Source organism: Salmo salar, chromosome ssa16 (assembly GCF_905237065.1).
Source record: "Salmo salar chromosome ssa16, Ssal_v3.1, whole genome shotgun sequence".
In the NCBI taxonomy this organism is placed as follows: domain Eukaryota; kingdom Metazoa; phylum Chordata; class Actinopteri; order Salmoniformes; family Salmonidae; genus Salmo; species Salmo salar.
The window spans coordinates 11,765,930-11,788,607 of NC_059457.1; the positions used below are offsets into that span (position 1 = coordinate 11,765,930).

A 22,678-nucleotide genomic window follows, 5' to 3' on the forward strand; every position below is an offset into this window, starting at 1 on the left:
CGGGCCAGTATAAGCCTCCTCTGGTAACTTGTGTCAGGTGACTTACAAGGGGTCACGACCTGGTCAGGTTACGGTCTGGTCAGTGGGTCTCAGGAGCGCGGTTGATCAGCCCTGTTAGTGAAGGCAAAAGTAACTCAACACTGGTCCCTGAGCCCACACAGCTGCCCAGGCAGTCTGCACACTCCGAGAGGGCTTTAATACAGAATTCAATGGGAAAAATAACAACAACAACAACAGAATCAGTATATATACTGTATAAAAACAGTAAGAACAATACAGTTTAAACACATGGGAACAGACCGTAATGTACTTATAATACATTTCAGAGTAAAAAAAAAAAAAAAACAGAAAAAAACTATTAAGTGTTTTATGACATGAAATACACACTTAAAAAAGCATTTCCTGGATCTATCGAAGTAGTTCTAGTCTAAACTATAATACTTAAGTCACATTTTTCCATGGCAAGAATATTAATGCAATCCATGGTCCAGTATTATTATTTACATCATTTAATATGACAACTTCTTGGCCACATAGCCAGTGTGCCCGATACATCTTTTTTAAAACTCACAGCCCCAAAATCCACTGTCAAAGTGAAACAATATTTACAAACAACATCACAGACAAAAGCGGATATAGTGTAGCTTTACGTTTCAACTACCCGGTGCAGATCAAATCAAAAACACAGGGATGTGGACTGAACAATAGCGATGATGAAGATACTGTCGGACCAATGTCCCCCTTTCCAGAAATCCCCCTTTCCAGAAATCATTCCAGTGAAAGATTTTAATTCACAAAAGTATGATCAAATAAATTAGTCTGTAATACTTCAAATGAGAAATGGGCACAAAGGTTATACACATCTATAGAACACCGACAAGCGATAGAAACTGTTTGGTTTCCTCATTAAATATATCTCACTAAAATAACCCTCTGAATCAGAGCGTATGAACAGAGGACTGTCCCTAGGTGGCACTGTTTGGAGAACTGTCCGTTGGTGAGGCTGTACAGTAACGTGCAGATGAACAATGTTGTCGGCCTCCTGCTCTGCTGCTGCTCCCCCGTGCGAGCTGGAGGATTCAGTCTCATGTAGGGAGGGAGGGTGTTTGAGAGCAGTGAGGCTGGCTAAGATCCGGCTCAGATGGCCAGCTGGAGCTTGGTCAGGTTCCTCTGGTGCATGTTGTGGTGACGAACCAGCTCATCGGACCTGGCAAACTTCTTCTGACAGTTGGGCCATCTGCAGTTGAATGGCTTCTCACCTAGGAGAGTGAGCGGGAGAGAGAGAGAGAGAGCTGTTAGGGAGTATTGTGGTTTAAACCTAACTGAAGGGGAGGAAGAGATGAATGAATTGCCTATGATAATTTTCGATCACTTTCAGTAACAGGTAATTTGTTACAATGAACTGACTTAACCTATTTTCATCCAGTATGATAACGTACCGTAGATTAGTTGAAATACTAAACCACCAAAGCCTTGAGACGTTACCTACCGACTGTTCATGAAAAAGTGAAGTAACTAGCTAAGTAATAAGCAGAATGTGGAAAAATCAAAGTTTACGCACTTGTTTTACCTGTATGAGTCCGGGTGTGGGTCTTAAGGTGGTCAGACCGTGAGAACTTTCTCTGACACGTCTCGCACTGGAACGGTTTAACCCCTAGGCACACACACACACACACACACACACACACAAAGAGAGAGACAGAGTAGAGCAGAGGCCAGGAGAGGAGCCATTCCAAAGGGAGCACGAGCTATAGCGTTCTATTTACAACACAGAGGGCAGAGAGATGGAGGGAGCTCGAGCAGAGAAGCTGAAAAGAGGGAAAAGGAACAAGAAAAAAGAAGCAGTGGGATAGAGAGAGAGCAAACCTGTGTGCCTTCGCTGGTGTCTCTTCAGCTGGTCTGACCTGGAGAACCTTCGTCCACAGTCGGTGAAGTCACACTGGTAGGGCTTCTCACCTGGAGCGAGGGCCCAGGGGAACACAGAGAGGGCTTTGGTACAGCAAGACCTGAATCACTGATCCACTGGTATGTTAGTCTCATGAGCGCTTGATCTATGGCTGCTCTGGCTCTTACCTGTGTGTTTTCTGCTGTGCATCTGCAGGTGGGACAGCTTGAAGTACCGTTTGTTGCAGCCAGGATATGTGCACATGAACGGCCTCTTCTCACTGGTCTCTGAGCGAACAATGGCAGGGGCGATACCTGGCACCCGTCGGACATCCTGAGAAAGGGCGCGCGCACACACACACACACACACACACACACACACACACACACACACACACACACACACACACACACACACACACACACACACACACACACACACACACACACACACACACACACACACACACACACACACAGTGTGCCATGATACAAGTTTAGAACCACGACATATCATACGAAGAGATAATAGTAACTAAGCTACCCACTAGTTTATTCCAGCAAAAGGTAACTCAAAAATAATAACTTTTTTTTTTTTTAAAGCAGAAGAAGTGTAATTACCTTGCTAAGGGGGGCTTCATTATACTGGAATTAGCTGTAAAATGATTGGTCAAATTTACTCCATGCCACTGATTTACTCTCTAAAGCAGTTAGTCACAGACGTTAGGCAGACCCCATCTCAGTTGTCCGTGCCCCCCTGTGCTCCACTCTCTCCTCCCTTTCTCTCTCTCTCCCTCCCTCCCTCCCTCCCTCCCTCCCTCCCTCCCTCCCTCCCTCCCTCCCAGACCCTGATACCCATCTGCTGTCCATTAGCAGGCGCTTAGTGTAATGGGCTCTGTGGGCACACGGGCGCTCTAATAAATAGCGTTAGCAGCCTATTGATAAGCAAATTACTTCAGTGTTTTATGGCACTACCGTATGCCTGCCTTGTCCCTTGTCTAGACGCCCCACTTCACGGAGGGGGCAAAGCCAATGATGGGATTGTCAAATAAAAAGCTTTCTGAGCACCAAGTGTCCACGTACAACTTGAACATGACTTTCAAAAAATATACACTGAGTACACCAAACATTAGGAACACCTTCCTAGTATTGAGTTGCACCCCCCTATCTTTTTGCCCTCAGAACAGCCTCAATTCGTCGGGGCATGGACTCTACAAGGGGTCGAAAGCGTTCCACAGGGATGCTGGCCCATGTTGACTCCAATGCTTCCCACAGCTGTGTCAAGATGGTTTGATGGCCTTTGGGTGGTGGACCATTCTTGACACACACAGGAAACTGCTGAGCGCCTACTACCATACGCCATTCAAAGGCACGTAAATCTTTTGTCTCGCCCATTCACCCTCTGAATGGCCCACATACACAATCAATGTCTCAATTGTCTCAAGGCTTAAAAATCCCCTTTAACCTGTCTCCTCCCCTTCATCTACACTGATTGAAGTGGATTTAACAAGTGGCATCAATAAGGGATCATAGCTTTCACCTGGATTCACCTGGTCAGTCTGTCATGGAAAGAGCAGGTGTTCTTAATGTTTTGTACACTCAGTGTACTTTTGTGTGATTAAGCATACCTATGCGATTCATTTTGTGAATGAGGTTTTCCTGAATTCATTTCACTTGAGAACAATGAGAAGGGAGAAAGAGAGGGATGAAGTACCAAAAGTCCCATTTTTCAACGGGAATAGGTCTGGAGAATCTCTGCTCTCTCTGTGCTTTAAAGCTGCTGACGGACATTAATGAAGAGCTAATGATTTATTAACATGGGCCTGCGTAAGGAACCTGTGGCTTTATTGCTAATGGATTTCTTGAAAGTGATTCCTCGTCCCTTTTCATCCTGAGATGCCTTTTAAATGTCTCAACTGTTCTGGCAGAGGACTGCTTCCTCTCGCATAGTCTGCTCATTGCGTAAGGCTATTTTCTCCTCTCTCTCTCTCTCTCTCTCTCTCTCTCTCTCTCTCTCTCTCTCTCTCCCTCTCCCTCTCCCTCTTGTACTGTGTCTCTCCCACCTCCTCCTCTTCTGCCAGCACCCGTGCAGTGCCTGGAGCTCGGGAGTAGAGGATGACCTTGTGCTGGCATTTAGGGAGTGTGTGTGTGTGTGTGTGTGTGTGTGTGTGTGTGTGTGTGTGTGTGTGTGTGTGTGTGTGTGTGTGTGTGTGTTCATGCAAGAAAGTGTTGGTCTGTGCTCCACGTCCCGACCTTGGCCCTGATCACATAAGCAAAGATGTGTATGGAGAGAGGAATCAGAGTGTGACCTGGGTGCGAACTCAGAATCCATGAGAGGATGGAACTGACCTGTATGCCTCTGAATACTCCATGGGTGTGGATGCGGTACTGGGTGCTGCAGCTATAGACCATGGGATTGCTGGGGTCACTCTCATAGCCCGTAGCAAGGCTGTCCACAGAAAGAAAGACACAAAAGCATTTTTAGTGAGGAAATATGTGACTGTTTCCTATTTTGTCTGCCAAATTACAATTCACATAAAAGCTGTTCAAGAGCATTCAGCAGTTTTAGGAGCAATGAAAAAGGACTGAGTGAAAGGCAAGAAAATGTAGGATGAATTGTAGCATGAATTGTAGGATGAATGGCTATTATCTTTCACGACGTTAAATGTACTGTAAAATGTTGCCGTAAACGGCCCACTCCTGAAATATCGGGGAAAGTTGTTAAGAAAGGGTCTCCCACTCCTAAATAAAGGTTGTCGTTTAAGCGTTTCCCAGTCTTATCTATGTAAGCCAGTTCAGCAAAGTTGCATTGGCATTGTATTTCAATAGCACGCACAGCAGGTAAAAGCTCCCAATAAATAAATGCAGTGAAATCACCAGCTATAACTTGTCTTGACATAGGGGCAAATTGCTCTACGGGTCACAGCGCAGTATATTCACCTAAAGTATCCAAAGTGGATCTCGGAGGAAAGACTAATGGTTAACTTCCTGTCATTCCCAGATTTATTCATATGGCTAGGCGGTAAACTGGCCTCTCACTCTAACCCTGGATTAACAAAAATTCAAGCTGCATACTAACTTATTTTTCTTCCATAAATAAGGGCCTGTTTTAGTAAATCAAAGAGGAACTGGTTAACACCGCAAGACGTCCTGCCAAAACTTGTTGTCACCCACACACGACTCTCAATCAAATAGACGTACAGGATAAGGACGTACAGTAGCACAAAAGGACAATGATACATTGTAGTATATGTAGAAATAGGAAACACAGGTCAGGTATTGTGTACTAACCTACTTATTTTATGAGATAAAAAAAACAATTCAATTTAGAAATGAATGCGAATAGCCTCCGAAAGTATTCATTAAACTTGGTTCAGTTACATACACTGTAGCTATTTCAAGACAGCTAAGGGTCACATCTAGTTTCATAATAACCAGATGGCAATACCGTTATATTATTAGTCTTACAAATCTGCCCGTCATTTTTGTATTTCATGGAAGGAGGGGGTTGTATCCTGTACAGTTAAATTATGAATACATGGTTGAGAAGGCATAAAGCTGTATTTGTCTCTGCTCTTTCCAAGGATAGCCGGAGTCGGGACAGTGCAAGCTGCATAATGCAATAAATCTCCTCACAGTTCATTCATTCACTCATTCACTGTGGAGCTAAACACCTCAAGCTCACGTTAATGTATGCATCCAGGGCCTGGGGAGAGAGACGGGGCCTGGGGAGAGAGACGGGGGAGTGGTGGCGTTTATCTGGAAGAGGCACATGCATACTTTGGCGTGAGTCCCTGGAGATGAGACTCCAAGTCTGATTTTCCACAGCCTAAGCACCAGAGTCCCTCTCATTTAGCAGCAGATTAATCATTCGGTCACCCCGGCCTTTGCTGGCTTTTTTGGGGAGGTGGTGGAAGGGTCAGACCCTCCCCTCCAGTCTAACTGAGCCCTGGCTCTGTAACCCTGGCTGGAGAATCCCAGGGGGAAAGCCATCCCATTGTGTACTGATCCACTTCCACTACTCCCCAGTGCAGGGCCCTTCCCCTCCATTACATGTCCCACTGTGGTCAAGGCTAATGCCCCGCACGGGAAAATTATAGCAGGATACATTTCACAGGACATACAAAACAGAGAAGCTAATTTAACATGCACACGATCCCTGGCGAAAACAGAAACAGAGAGGGGGTTCGGGAGGAGGTGGAAAGGGAGTTAGAAAAAGAGGGCCACTAAAAACGGCAAGAAAGCAAGAATGAAAGAGGATATTTTCATTACAGCACTAAAGCAAGAGAAAAAGTGATGTTTCCCCCTCAAATGGAAATAGCCCTCTGAAACGATCCTAGACTCACTATCATGGCTTGTCACCTTTAACATATCAGGGTCACACACAGGCAAGGAAAACATCCGAAATCACCATTACAGGCACAACCGAACTTGCTAAAATAAAACAACAAGCAACCTGTATGCGACTTCTGTGATAGGAGGTATTTTCTTCTTTCTAATCACCTCAGTGAGAAATGACAGGGCCCCTGTGGAGTCCCACTCTGTCGCTAAATCAAATACTTCAGCAATGCCAGTGAGTGGTCAAATGTGTGATTTAATGAAGGGAGCCACCCACCCCCTCCCTCCGCCTCCGCCCCCTCCACCAACCCCCTCTGCTATTCTGAGACAAGTGCAGGTTAATGACTGTTAATCCAGATCAGATAGGAATTTTTCAGATGACAGGAACTGGTCATGTCGACATACCTCTTAATGGTGGAAGCCAGCGTGTTAACAGGGTTGCATGCCGTACATTCCAGCTGAGATGCCATTTGATATAAATGATCACCGCTTGGAATGTATTCCTTCGGGCGAAGACGTCCAGCGGTGGCACCACTGTTTTCAGTGTAGACAAGCTCCACAAGGGAGTCAGAGGATTATAACATTTGGCCCCATCTATACAAGTGCATCCTGGGTAACAGCTCTTGAATACACTACACAATGAGGATCCTCCCACACTAATAATTACAGCCCTCCATCACTCAGAACCAAATAGCAATCCGTTAATAAGCATCAGACGCCAGGACCATTAGTTAACCTGCCAGGTGCTTTCCCAAACGCATACTTTAGATTTATTGGGACAGTAACCGAAAGGTCGCTGGTTCAAATCCCCGAGCTGACTAGGTGAAAAAGATGTTGATGTGCCCTTGAGCAATGCACTTAACCCTAATTGCTCCTGTAAAGTCGCTCTGGATAAGAACGTCCGCCAAATGACTGAAATGTCAACGTAAATCACTGCCGCCCCTGACATCACATCGTTTTATCATACCACAGGAACAGCTCACTGCGCTGGGATGCTCTGGTGCCTGGTACCCTGCAAATTGACTGTAGTAGCCTACACTCTGTTTGGTACCTACATACAATAAGGGAGAGTGGAGTATCTTGAATCATTTGTTACATTCAGTATCACTCCGTCAAGGGAAACATAGTATTATTTCTATCAAAGATATCTACACGTATATTAGGATGTTGTCTATCTCTGGAAATAATCAGAATTCATGTAAACATTACAGATTTGAAAAAGCTTGTCAAAAAAAAAAAGTGGTCTCTTGGCACAATTTATGGGGTAAATTGTGCTTAGGGCCAGGGTAAGCATTGGGACTCATCTCTAACACTTTGTAAAAAAAAACACTTTTAACAATAGGTCTGGCCCTGGTGTAACATCATATCCCAGTGATAATGCCTTGCATTACACATGGGAAGACAACACTTCAATTGTGGCCTAGCCCTAGAGGGGGGGCACCCATCTGAGGATGGCATTTTTCATCATTTCAACTTGACTAAGCACACAAATGCGAGGTGTCTTCAAAATGCTATGTATATTATGCATAAAACTGACAAAATGTAATCATCATTTGTATGGGGTAGATTGATTAGCCATTTGCTCAACTTGCCCCTTGCCAAATGGCACAATTTACACCAACGCAACCATTTTTACTATTAGCCCACACAGCTACAAGAATGCACTTTAATGCTAGGTTTAAGACCTCATATTGTAGCTTACAGAGCTTACCCAAACTGTCTTACAACGATCTACTTTGGTTTAGATACAAGCATCTTGAAACCTATAACACAATAAATTCTTGAACTCTTTTACCTCACTTGCTTACCGCTTTTTCCATGTGGTTTATTTCTTCACAGACTCCATGAAATGATGACCTCTTCCTAAATATTTGGTCACATGATTCATTTTGTGTATGGTTTTCTAAAAACAAGTGCTGGCTCAACTAACCCTTTGGCACGACTTACCCCACGTTCCCCAACAGTGCTCAGAAGAGTTAGACTTTTTAGGCTGTAGTTTTTTAGTTCAAATCAATTCAGCAATTTGGATGACAGAAAGTTTCATAGTTCTGTCTTGAGGGTTAAAAGATGAAGAAGGGTGTGCCCACTTAGTACACTGCAGTGGCAACCCGTCATTCAGGGCAGGTGGGGCAGAGCCTGTTTTGAGCCCCACATTTTTGGCAAAAAATGTGGTGGGGCTTGCCTGTTTTGCATGTTATTTTGGCATTAATACGTGTCACATATCAGTTTGCAAACAATGTAAAAAGTATATATATATACATCATTGAGTTAATAAAGCTGCACACAAACATGGTCTCTTTTTTGTTTTCTTGAGTAAGGTAGCTCCAAAATGCAGGTGTTTCAGCCTAGCTCAGTGCTTTCTGTGTTGGTGGGGCAAGCCAGCAGGAAATACGGAGCGGTGTGCCGTGATTGGCTCAGTGTTCTGTCACTCATGGGGAAACTACTTCACCGCGAAGTCTAAGGGGAGACCTCGAAAATTCAAGCCCTTTGGGTTCTAACATAGAGATACATTAGAAGTGCCCATCCAAGAAGGCTCAAAGTCATTGGCCACAGATATAATGATGTCAAATCACGTTATAGGTACAGTAGCTGATCATGTCAACATCATACTTTCAAAATCTTAGCTAGCAGTCATCATCATCAATCAAGTCGACAATCTACTGGCAAATCCTTTTCAATCCTTGTCATTTGAAGATAAATAATGAAGAGAAATTATAGATAAAGCGTATCGGTGCTCATCGGCCATCGGACATAAACATTACACAACAAGTTGGAAATCGTAAATTCAACAATGAGTGGTTTGGAAGGAAGTGACTACAGCAAAAGGTGAGTCCAAAAACGTATTGTTTGCTGCTGCATAAATGATGTAATATGCCAGGGAGATATGTATACTGTAGCTAAAAAAGTAATACTAAGTGTATGTTGTGTAGTAAGATGTTAGTAGCCGATGTGCCTCACCCTAATAATTGAATAATCTTAATTTTGCCGACTGTTCTGATTTGGTGTTGCACGTGTACATGTAGCCTATAGCCTGTTTTAGAGAAATGTAATCATTGAATATTGTAAGAGCATTCATTGTCTGCTTATATGGCCCGTTTATTTATCCTGCGGTTCTGACTTGGTGTACAGGGAGAACACTGTAAGAACGGCCTATGTTCTGAATTCTGTCGCTGTACATTTCAAAAGTGCTGAACAAATAGTTATAGTGGCAACGTCCGTCCTAGCTCGCTCATTAATGAAATTACGGATTGCCTCTAATCCACTCGTCTTTCCCTTATGCCATAGCTTGTACATCTCAATTGTCAGTAGAAACCACATTTGTTTAAACAAGTCCGTCTATGTTTTTTTAAAGGCAGTAAATGAGGCTGAATGAACTGTTTCACTGCCAGACAAGGCTCTGCTGATAGCCAGGTGTAGCAGTGGTAAGATGTTGGGACTGCTGTTGGGACTCTGCTGTTGGGACAGCTTTATGTAGGCCACTACACAACAGTTTTTGGGCACCGTTTGTCACCGTTATCATGCAATTAATGTATTGTTTAGTGTTGTGTGGTGGCTTTGATGGGCATGCATAATAAAAATATTTTTTTTTGCACCACCAAGATTTACATGCTAAAATTGCCACTGGTACACTGTGAACTTTCTCTAAACCATGACTGTACAAGGTAGGTAAAGTCCTCTATGGCAAGTTCTATACATACCTGAGACTTAATCTCTTGATAAAATCACCAAATGTTTGGGTATTTTGATTTAAGGTGCTCTAAAGTTTTTTTGGGGGGGACACCAGTCTTCATCCTCTGCACCAGCGCTTCCCAAAGAAACCTTGTTCCTAGCTTGTTTTTACTTAATGTACTTCCAAATCATTAGAAAGTGCATAACTGTAGTCTCACTGTATAAATACAGAGCTGTTGGTACCAGGAATTTGATTAGAGAGCGGCTTTGATTTGAGTATTCCCAGCCCCTTCCCTTCCCCAACAGATATCAGCCAGATATCAGGAGGAGCAGAACCTGAAGAATGGGCTTCCAGACCATGTATCCAGTCTGTCTAACACACTCCTTTTATCTACTATCCTCTTATTTTGAATCTTTATGTTCCCTTGAGCTGAAAACAAAATGTTAAAGCTATTCGAGGAATGCAAGCTAATTTTGTGCCGTCTCAAGACCAGTGACTTAACAGCAGTGGTGTAAAGTACTTAAGTAAAAATATTTTAAAGTACTACTTAAGTAGTTTTTTGGGGTATCTGTACTTTACTTTACTATTCATATTTTTGACAACTTTTACTTTTACTCCACTACATCCCTAAAGAAAATAATGTACTTCTTACTCCAAACATTTTCCCTGACACCCAAAAGTACTCGTTACATTTCGAATGCTTAGCAGGACAGGAAAATGGTCCAATTCACGCACATCAAGAGAACATCTCTGGTCATTTCTACTGCCTCTTATCTGGCAGACTCACTAAACACAAATGCTTCGTTTGTAAATGATGTCTTCGTGTTAGAGTGTGCCTATCCGTAAAATAATAAAACAAGAGAATGGTGCCTTCTGATTTGCTTGATATAGTGAATATGAAATGATTTATACTTTTACTTTTGATACTTAAATATATTTTAGCAATTACATTTACTTTTGATACATAAGTAAATTTAAAACCAAATACATTTAGACTTTTACTCAAGAGGTATTTTACTGGGTGACTTTCACTTTTACTTGAGTCATTTTCTCTTTAAGGTATCTTTACTTTTACTCAAGTATGACAATTGGGTACTTGTTCTACCACTGGTTAACAGTTGTGCGAGGTTACAATGGGGATCTCTCCACTCAGAGGACAGTGAGCTACTTTTTAGGAAGAATTCAACATTGGTCTAAGACTGGAAAGCAGTAGTGGATTACACTGTTTATCTTGGCCTGCTGAGCACTGCTTCTGTCTTGACAACTTTTATGAGTTTATCTGGACATGGTCCTCATCCATACCATCTACGCAGTGTATTGAAGTATTTTTTCCGCCAGACAACTAACTTTCAACGTAAACACAACACGGTAAATGTGCTTTTATATTATACTATTCTTTGTCAAGAAGGACTGCGGTGGATTTAGTCCAATGGAAAGTTTTGAGAGTACAAAGTCGACAAACGGCTTTATTTTGATCATTTCCTGACTGAAAATCAGGATATTCGCCTTCTGTCCAACTTCCTTTCAATGTTACTTTACTTCCTCTAACCACTGGGCGTGCTCAATGGCAGCGTGACTTTTCTACATTTCATTGTAAAACCACAATGTTGATGATTATTGTCTTAGCAGACAATCTGGCTGAGGTCAGCGCAACCTTGGCCAGACTAGGACTACTACACAGGTGAACATCCTGTACAGATTGTCCTTAGAGCATCCGAGCCACCTTTTAACAAGACTATAGTCACTACAAACAGGATTCCTTAGTAAGATTTCTTTGTTACATTAGATGACAGGTGAGTGGTAGGACTATTCGACCGGGGCTTATGTGACTGATAAGGATGGGGCAAAGGTGAGTGGCAGGGATGTGATGTCAGGTATGGGCAAGTGAAGGTACTGTAGGGGGGAGGCTCCAGCGCCTACCTGTTGTAAGGGTTCCTTAGCAGTAGGGCTTGGCTGCCTGCACAGCTGTCTGATGGGGTGTGACATCCATACACGGGTGGAGGGACAGGATACTGCTGCTCACCTACACAAACAGACAAATTAAACCGTTACTGTTCATCTCAATTATCACCTCACCAACTAAACACATTACAGATTGAGAATTGAAACAATATCGTGGGACAGTCCTAAGGATAAAAGACAGCTTCACGACTGCACTGGAAGTGAGTTCCCCGATTCTTTAGTTCTCTCGACAACCCAGACGCACAGCTATGAGAGAGTAACAACAGTAAACATTTTTGTCTGACGGTTAATTTTCTGTGCGTGAACAAACAAAATGTTTCAAATGAAGCACTCTGCTGTTGTATGAGTGACGTGGGTATGGGTTAAAGAAAGAAGGGCTACATTAGCTATAAATCTTTCAGGGAACTCATCTCTGGTCGAATGGATCCTTCTCTGAGAAAAACTATCCTGAAATGGAAATTGTGAAAGAAACCTGTGACCTGTGGCCGAATGTACACAGCACTTATACAAACAAGAGGCTCTTCTTTGAAGCCGTAAAGCACACTGAATCTTTTTGCTTTTTCAAAGTGCAAATGAAGGATCTCTGCTTTGGCTCTGCCTCCACATATTGTGAATGGGTCCCAGGGCAGTTCTAAACATTCCAAAAATCTTGTATCGCTGTTTCCTACAGTTATCATTTCCACGAAGAGAGTCTGAAATTTACAACATCACAGTCATAAAATTAACAACACACGTCCAGCCGTTTACTAACAGGAGGGCCATGGATGAAGAAAAGGAAAATGAAAAACCCAAGATGGTAGTGATTTAGGACACTGACGTGAAGGTCACTGTAAGACTTAACCTCGCAGTGACTTTAAGATGGAGGCCACTCCCTAGGCGAGGAGTACGGAGTTCACAATACACGTGTTTACACACATATATACTTGAATATTCACTCGCTCGCTCGCTCACACACACACACACGCACACACACACACACACACACACACACACACACACACACACACACACACACACACACACACACACACACACACACACACACACACACACACACACACACACACACACACACACACACACACAAGCAGGAATCTAGGTGAGAATATTGTGCTGTTTACCCATACTGGTCTGCTGAGCGAGGGAGTCTTCATGTTTAAAGGAGTGGTTGGGGAACTGGGAGGAGTGGTGTGTGGGAGTGTGACCGTAATTAGTGGTACCATCGAAAGCACTGTAACCTGTAAAGACAAAGAAGAACGGTTTAGAAAAAAACGAAATGAATAATGTCAAGGTTTTCAGACCATGGAAAGTACGTAAAAACGTGTTTACATGTGAAAAGTGACTTTATAAATTCTGAATTAGCTCGTCCGTTAACATTCAGCACCATAACCCTTTGTACTGAATGGGCAGGTAAATGACCTTCCTCCTCCCTCCTCAAACTCCAGTTGCCCCTGCGTTGGGGTGAGAGTGAAAGCGTCCGGAGTGAAAACAAACTGTGGCAGGACACTGGAGGGCTGACACCAGGTTCAAGGCTTAATCATGTCTATGTCTGACCCAGGGTGGAGCACCAGTTCATCAATCACACATCAACCAACACCGACGCCAGTAAGTACACACCACAGCCACTTTCACCAGCGCCCCAGCAGGGTTTACTCAAAACTCATTAAAGAGCTCTATTTGTCTTCCTCTCATCTCTGTCTTGACAGTGGAGAGGAGGACAGGACTGATCCCCATTACAGTAGGCCTACATAGGGCTGGGTAGCCTCCTGGGCTGGTCTGGGACACAAGGGGGTATGTGAAGGGCACTGCCCAGGGAGTTTGTGTGGTAGTGTCCTCACCTTAAACCAGTCTGCTTTACGCACTGCAGTAGAGCGGGATGTGAAGAAATACCAAATGCACCTATATGGCAGGATTTTCTGCCATATATATATATATATATATATATATAATATATATATATACAGTGCCTTTGGAAAGTATTCAGACTTCTTGACTTTTTCCACATGTTGTTACGTTACAGCCTAATTCTAAAATTGATTAATTAAATAAAAATCCTCAGCAGTCTGCACACAAAACCCAATAATGACAATGTAAAAAAACAGAAATACCTTGTTTACATAAGTATTCAGACCCTTTGCTATGAGATTCGAAATTGAGCTCAGGTGCATCCTGTTTCCATTGATTATCCTTAAGATGTTTCTACAACTTGATTGGAGTCTACCTGTGGTAAATTCAATTGATTTGGAAAGGCACACACCTGTCTATATAAGGTCCCACAGTTAGCAGTGCATGTCAGAGCAAAAACCAAGCCATGAGGTTGAAGGAATTGTCCGAAGCGCTCCGAGACAGCATTGTGTCAAGACACAGATCTGGGGAAGGGTACCAAAACATTTCTGCAGCATTGAAGGTCCCTAAGAACACAGTGGCCGCCATCATTCTTAAATGGATGAAGTTTGGAACCACCAAGACTCTTCCCAGGGCTGGCTGCCTGGCCAAACTGAGCAATTGGGGGAGAAGGGTCTTGGTCAGGGAGGTGACCAAGAACCCGATGTTCACTCTGACAGAGCTCCAGAGTTCGTCTGTGGAGATGGGAGAACCTTCCAGAAGGACGAGCATCTCTGCAGCACTCCACCAATCAGGCCTGACAGCCCGCTTGGAGTTTTCCAAAAGGAACCTAAAGGACTCAGACCATGTGAAACAAGATTCTCTGGTCTGATGAAACTAAGCTTGAACTCTTTGGCCTGAATGCCAAGCATCACGTCTGGAGGAAACCTGGCACTATCCCTACGGTGAAGCATGGTGGTAGCAGCATCATGCTATGGGGATGTTTTTCAGAGGCAGGGACTGGGAGACTGAATATAGTCCCTGAATATCCTTGAGTGGCCCAGCCAGAGCCCGGACTTGAACCCGATCAAACATCTCTGGAGAGACCTGAAAATAGCTGTGCAGCAACGATCCCCATCCAACCTGACAGAGCTTGAGAGGATCTACAGAGAATAATGGGAGAAACTCCCCAAATACAGGTGTGCCAAGCTTGTAGTATCATACTCAAGAAGACTCAATGCTGTAATCGCTGCCAATGGTGATTCAACAAAGTACTGAGTAAAGGGTCTGAATACTTATGTAAATGTTATATTTAAGTTTTTTAGTTTTAATAAATTAGCAAACATTTCTAAAAACCTGTTTTTGCTTTGTCATTATGGGGTATTGTGTATAGATTGATGAGGGGGAAAAACGATTTAATCCATTTTAGAATAAGGCTGTAATGTAACAAAACGTGGAAAAAGTCAAGGGGTCTGAATACTTTCCGAAGGCACTGCATATATCTTCTAAATATAATGTGTTGAACGTTAATTGTAATAATTTATTTGATGGTCTGCTTATTACTTTTGCTGAAAAGATTATGAATCATTCACAAGCCATTTATTAAAAGGACAAGTACTCAAATGTAAATCACTGAACCACGGCCTTATGCGTATTACTTACAGTATAGTATCAATGTAATAATAAATTATAAAGAGTTTTTACTGACTCCCAAAGAGTTAAAATATTACAGAATTGTGAATTGTCAACCCGTAACCTAATCAATAGTCAGATACAAAGTGTCTAATTCTATAAATTAGTGCCTTCATCAATAAAAACGAATATCACAGTGGCTGTATAGATATTAATCAACTTCAGAATTCCATCTATATTTACCCATTAATTGTATTTCGATAAGTGTCTTTTCTTATTGTTCGTTTTGAAAAAGCAGGCCAAGAAGTAGCCTACAAATCTTGTATAAGTTACTACAGAATTTCCGTGTATTAAAAATGTTAACCAGTGTGGTAAACCAAGGGAAGTCAACAATAAAACTGTGCAACAGTTGGAATATCAGAATGATACTTAGAAACAATACATTAATTTAAAAAACTATACATAACAAAAAAGGGTTCTGAAGGGTAATATAACCCTTTGAAGGGTAATACAAATATTTGCAGTTTTTAATCATTTTGTTCAAGGAAAGTCCCTACTATAATACTTTAACTAGCCTATTCTCTTTTCCTCAGCTTCCATTCAAGTAAACGTCCCACACACACACACACACACACACACACACACACACACACGGAATTACACAAGCACAAGTACACTTTAATGACCCAGACACTAATACACACAAAATACCTGTCCTCACACTAACTCGTTTTGACTTTCAAGTTTCGTATTTGAAATGTAAACAGAGCATGAATTCAGTGGATATTCCCTCAGTGACCATCATTGTATTAGTATCTAGTGAAAGTGACCCGCATGAGTCTGAGCCATGCTTGTTTGCACTGCTTGGCCAGGCACAGAAGGGGTGTGATAAGTGGGTTGAAGGTTGGACGAGCCCTTTGAAACTGATGTTATTTCTAATTAATCCTCCGTTAAAAGTGCAGACTGATTACATTTGGTGTGTGAACACTGGTGACCCCCAGCAGCCCTAAAAAGAAAATCCCAGAGCTTGACTACAAATAGCTCAGGTCAAAGTGAAACCGAGGCGTAGTAATCATTTCAAAAAGAACTTGGAAATCAGAAGCCAAGTATATGTCACACTCACAATTGGTCAGCTTCAGATCAACTTTTATTGATTTAAGGAAAGCTACTGAGATTAGTTCATGTCATAATACAAGTTTAAAAAGAATCACCTTTTTTTTCCCCCCCTTAATTTGTATTACATTAGCATACTCTTCTATAGCCTATACAGTAGCCTAATGCCATGGCTAATTAATGCTCAGCATAATACTGAACGTTCAGTAGCTATGTGTATTAACCTCCCGCAGGACTCTTAAACATTTGTATTTGAGATTCAGTTGTAAAAAAAAAAACACAAGTCCACAATAAAGGCAACGTTTTTTTGTTGTGTACTCAAATGTTTAAGAGTCGTGTGGTTACATGAGCGTTGGCAACTGTATGATCAGCTGAACTATAACACAGCTACTGCTTTTAGAAGTTCAGAGATCAAATTGTACATCCATTGCTGATGAAAATAATCTATTCTGTTTGAAAGAACGCTTTGTTAAAAGGGCACATTCATTTAAATGCAATGTCAGTAATTCATAATATAATTCGTTCTGAAATAGACTCACTGCAGTGGAATATACTAATGATAAATAATTTAAACAGTACTAAGTAGAGTGAGCGGCATTAAACAATATTTTTTATATATATGTATACAATGCACTAATTATGAACTCGCTAAATCAATCATACGTTTGTGAAAATTGTGATAAGGTAATAAAGAAAAGAGCATAGCAAATGCAGAGATTTTCTAAATTGTATAACTCGTGTCAACACATCTTCATTGAATTGTGCTGACAATAAGATCCGTTAGAATCACTGACATACTACACAATAGCATAATAAAACACAAGTGTCCTTGAAATTGTGTATCTATTAATAATCTGTTTGTTTATTGATCATGAACTATACACAAATGTACATCACTAGAGTCAGCAAAAAACTGTAGGCCGGTGAAAATAGTCAAAGAATAAGAAAAGCATAAATTGCGAAATTATACAGAAGGACTAGAAACGGAACTGCTTAAAACTACTTTGAACAGCACGGAACAAATCCATTCTTTCTGAGAATTAAAATATTGTATTTAACCTAATATCAAGTCCTCGTGCATCCACAGTAACGTTTCACTACACTAATCTCCAGAATAGATGATTATGGTTAATCTTACCCTGGTTCCTGGAGGGGGGCTGGGTGTCCATACAGTTGGTCAGGTAGGGTGCGTTGCTGAACATCCTTGGCTGGCTTGGTGGGGGCTGGCTGGGTGGAGGGGGGGCCCCGAAGGCCCCGTACCTGCAGGCCCCTGTGCCAGTGAACTGGCCGGAGAAGTGCACAGTGAAGGCGCTCAGGCCGCAGTGGGGGTCCTCATGGGGGTCCCCAGAGCTCCAGCTGGGCTCCTGCTTGATGAAGGGGTGGGGGGCCAGCGAGCTGTAGGGGGTGCCAGTGTGGAAGTCCAGTACGGGGCCCCACTGAGGAGCACTGCTGACGGGCAGGGTACAGTTCCCGTTCCCCCCTGGCAAGGCTGGCACCGGGGGCAGCAGGGCATTGAGATCACGCACATCTGAGCCCATCTCTGGCGGAGCAACCGCACCCTGAAACCAGTCTGTCCAAAACCCCGACAGGGTCGCTCTGAAAATGGACCTAAGTCTTCTTCGGCGTTCTGATGTACCCCGCTCCTGGTTCTGTGGAAACTCACGTGCAACAAAGCCTCATTGTAACATAGGAAGACGGCAAACTTTTTATCTAGGGAAACACACACAATTGCCCCCAAACGAAGGGGAAACAATAGTGCTTCTTTTGTTGTGTGCTGCAGTAGTCCATGCAGTGGACAGAGAGAGGTGCTGCCTGGAGGTCCAACCTGGGGAGTGTTTCTCTCAGCTCTGTGAATGGAGGAGGAAAAAGTGGGAAGGGAGGAGAGGAGGAGAGGAGTAGCCCTCTATTCCTTTACTCATGCGTCTGTTTTCTTTAGAGCCCACAAAGCTCAAATAGAGATCTAGTGAGAAGGCTGGAGGAGGAGCCAAGGCCAATGAGCAAGAGGGATGAGAAGCTGGCTTCATTTCATTTACAGTATGGCTCCTCAGCCCCTCACTCTAAACACCTCTCTATGTACGCTCACACCATGCAGTAAGTCTAAATGGGCCTGTTTGTGTGATTTGGGGTATTTTATTAGGATCCCCATTAGCTGTTGTGAAAGCAGCAGCTACTCTTCCTGGGGACCACACAAAACATGAAACATGACATAATACAGAACATTAATAGACTAAAACAGCTCAAGGACAGAGCTACATACATGTAAAACATGAAACATAGCCTACATACACACAGAATATCTAGGTCAAACAGGGAAGAGGCATTGTGACATGAGGTGTTGCTTTATCTGTTTTTTTGGAACCAGGTTTGCTGTCCACTTGATCAGTGTGTGTGTATGGATGCATGCACATGTGTGTGTGTGTGTGTGTGTGTGTGTGTGTGTGTGTGTGTGTGTGTGTGTGTGTGTGTGTGTGTGTGTGTGTGTGTGCGTGTGTGCGTGTTCATGTGTGTGCATGTGCGTATGTGTGTGTGTGTGTGTGTGTGTGCGTGCGCGTGCGTGCACGCGCGTGTGTGTGTGAGAAAGTGAGCAAGCGAGTGAGAGAGAGAGTGACTGAGAGAGAGTTCCATTTCCATTTAAATAATTTGGTGGATTTAGAAATAAGATGTACATCCCTTCACTATGTTCCTTTCGCAGCATGTGAAAATAAGTTGTGAGTACCAATATCACGGCTTGATTTGTCTTGAACAGGATTATTCACTGAATCTTTGGATGTTGCCACAAAGTTAGATTTGGAATTATTATACCTACTGTGTGTTTAACGTATTCCTGGGGTGGCCTATATCTATTAATCAGCTTTACCAACAAATAGAACATATGTGGGATGTTGACACATAGCCTATTTAATATTACTGCATATAGAACAACAAAATGTAGGCAATGCTTTTGAAATAACATCATCTCACATCTCACATTGTTGGTCATTTATAACTGGAACATACACTTCAATGAGTTACATTCTTGTTTACGCAATGAAATCAGCGTCTCTTTTTCATTTAGTGCAACATGATGAGGATGTTTTCTTGGTTCGGTGAGTTGAATATACATTATCTGTTGCTCGTGCCTTGTCACTGCACGTAGCCTAGGTTGTATATCATGAATGCAATTAAAAGCCCTCTATTTACGAACAGAAAATGTACCTGAACACAACATATAAACGATGGAGTGACATTCTCGTCTCTTGAAATGATAGCATAACCTGAATATGTTTTGACATTGATTAAATAAGCGGCTCATACAGGGTAACACAATTCGTTTTTCGATATAGGTGCCTTGGTCAATTATTTTCTGATTGGCATATTTAAGTTTCACATTTTAATGTCGTATGCACAAGTACAGTGAAATGCCTTTCTTGCAAACTCAAAGAAAGGCATTTTACTGTACTTGTGCACGTGACATTTCATCTTGAAACTTCATTGTTTTGACTAAATGTATTCCGATAATCCCTGTATTATTTTCTTAATTCGTTCACCTGTATCTCTAAACATGATATGAACCTCTGTCTATCGAAACAGTTGAATTTAGCTCAAAGGCTAAAAGTTAATCCAAGTAGCAAAATAATACTAATAGTCTACTAATACTAATACTAATAAAGTATTATTACATGATATTGTTATATTCTATTATATGTGTATTAATAATTACAAACTATGCTTCTAATTTGTAGTAGGGCCTACACTTATATTAATAATGTTTTATCGATGATGAAGTACATTTTCTAGACATGGGTTATTTGCATAAATTCTGTCAAAAAAGGATTGTGACCCTGAGACCAAAATAGACTGTTAATACATCCTTGATTATAAATACATTTCAAATTATCTTCCAGTGTAAATGTTGTGTTATGGCGCTATGACAAGGCAACACATTGAAATGCATTATTTCTTATTTTGTCCAATATGGTTATATTATTTTTAAAAACATATAAATATTCTGAAAGACAAAACAAGTAGGCCTAGCCTACCTCTCTACTTTCAATCCAGAAATACATTTTGCGCATTCGGAAAGACTCCAACATCTTCTCTATGCTCCCACTGTAACAGCGATAGGATTTGGAAGGCTATTTAATTAGGCTGTCCTACCAATGTTACCATGCATCTGATGATGGCAGCCGCTGTGGTAGGGAACAAGACAAAACTTCACAAGATGATTAATGTGTCTCTAGACTACTTCAGCACGGATAATTCCGTTTCGAATAGAGAGTAGTCTATATGGCCAGGTCTTATCTTCTTATAGCCTTCTAAAAAGGGGCCGCGCAAAACCCATCCACAGGTTGCAAAATTAACTCTAAAAGCGGCAATGGGTCAGTTTGGAAAAATGTCTGTCTTTTGTATAAAAGTGGTGTGTATAGGACCTCCCGAGTGGTGCAGCGGTCTAAGGCAATGCATCGCAGTGTTGCGGCATTCCAACCGGCCGTGACCGGCAGTCCCATAGGGTGGCGCACAATTGACCCAGCGTTGTCTGGTTTAGGGCCTGCGGGCTGACTGCGGTTTTCAGTTGAGTGGTGTTTCTTCCCAACAAATTGGTGCAGCTGGCTTCTGGGTTTAAGCGAGTGGTGTTAATAAGCGCGGCTTGGCGGGTCATGTTTCCGGGGGACGCATGACTCGACCTTCCCCTCTCCCGAGCCCGTTGGGGAGTTGCTGCATGAGACAAGATGACAATAGGATCGTAATTGGATATCAGGAAATTGGGGGAAAAAAGTGGGTCAAAATTACAACAACAAAAAAGTGGCATGTGGCTGAACGTAAAACGTTGACTCCATAGTGCACTTTGTGATAAAAACACAACATTTGGCACAGAGCAGCTATACACGAGCCCATCATTCTCAGCGATACACCATCCCATCTGGTTTGCACTTATTGGGACTATCATTTGTTTTTCAACAGGACAATGACCCAAAACACACCTCCAGGCTGTGTAAGGGCTATTTGACCAAGAAGGAGAGTGATGGAGTGCTGCATCAGATGACCTGGCCTCCACAATCGGCTGACCTCAACCCAAATGAGATGATTTGGGATGAGTTGGACCGCAGAGTGAATGAAAAGCAGCCAACAAGTGCTCAGCATATGTGGGAACTCCTTCAAGACTGTTGGAAAAGCATTTAATTTTTTTATTTATTTATTTTATTTAACCTTCATTTAACTAGGCAAGTCAGCACGGATTCCAGGTGACTACCTCATGAAGCTGGTTGAGAAAATGCCAAGAGTTTGCAAAGCTGTCATCAAGGCAAAGGACTGATCATGTCAACATCATACTTTCAAAATCTTAGCTAGCAGTCATCATCATGAATCAAGTCGACAATTTACTGGCAAATCCTTTTTAATCCTTCTCATATGAAGAGAAATAATGAAGAGAAATTATAGATAAAACGTATCGGTGCTCATCGGCCATTGGCCATAAACATTACTTAACAAGTTGGAAATCGCAAATTCAACAATGAGTGGTTTGGAAGGAATCAGTGACAGTGGCTGTGTGGTCCCAAATCTGGGATGAAGGGGCTTGTTTCCAAGTTTAAAATGATAAACATTCAACATTGGCCATGCTGTCAATGAAGCATGATTTGTGCTGTGCTCAAAACAACTGTTAACTAGGAACTGCGAAGACTTGACTTCAGCGAGTTCAAGACAACTGGGAAGTCGGGAAATAACAAGCTCCAACTGGGAAAATAGGTTTTGAAAGGCCATCCAACTCGGAATTGTAAAGCCGGCCTTTTTTTAGAGCTACGACCTGAAGATCAATGACGTCATCATGATTCGATCTTGTTTTTTTCCGGAGTTCCCAGTTGTCTTGATAGCACCATAAATCCAGAGAATGCCAGGCTTTGATGACAAAAGTTGCCCACGAAGGACTGTCGCGCCACCTTCCTGTTCAAGTGAACACAACAAGGTGAGTCCAAAAATGTATTGTATGCTGCTGCATAAATGTTGTAATGTGCCAGGGAGATATGTATACTGTAGCTAAGAAAGTAATACTATGTGTATGTTGTGTAGTAAGATGTTAGTAGCCCACATGCCTCACCCTAATAATTTGGTATATTTACCCCTCTTCATTTCATCTACTATTCTGACTTGGTGGTGCACATGTAGCCTATAGCCTGTTTTAGAGAAATGTAATCATCGAATATTGTAAGAGCTTTCATTGTCTGCTTACATGCCCCCTTTATTTATCCTACGGTTCTGACTTGGTGTGCAGGGAGAACA

The 22,678-nt window shown here is 42.3% G+C and overlaps 1 protein-coding gene across 3 annotated transcripts; it reads right to left on the reverse strand.

Annotated features, from left to right (window-relative positions):
* Positions 1–239: 239 nt before the first annotated feature.
* On the reverse strand, positions 240–18,462 carry LOC106573231 (WT1 transcription factor). 3 transcript variants are annotated; one of them, XM_014148079.2, is made up of 9 exons: positions 17,562–18,462; positions 12,976–13,092; positions 11,813–11,915; positions 6,628–6,711; positions 4,234–4,333; positions 2,074–2,218; positions 1,867–1,956; positions 1,562–1,654; positions 240–1,259 (listed from the first exon to the last, which is right to left on the reverse strand). In XM_014148079.2, exons 1-9 carry the CDS (start codon positions 17,959–17,961, stop codon positions 1,138–1,140), a joined length of 1,254 nt encoding a protein of 417 aa, XP_014003554.1. In that variant the 5' UTR covers positions 17,962–18,462; the 3' UTR covers positions 240–1,137. The 3 variants fall into 3 exon arrangements, with proteins under 3 accessions (XP_014003554.1, XP_014003553.1, XP_014003552.1); XM_014148078.2 differs by lacking the exon at positions 6,628–6,711 and having other exon boundaries at positions 1,571–1,654; positions 17,562–18,442; XM_014148077.2 differs by lacking the exon at positions 6,628–6,711 and having other exon boundaries at positions 17,562–18,434.
* Positions 18,463–22,678: the final 4,216 nt, after the last annotated feature.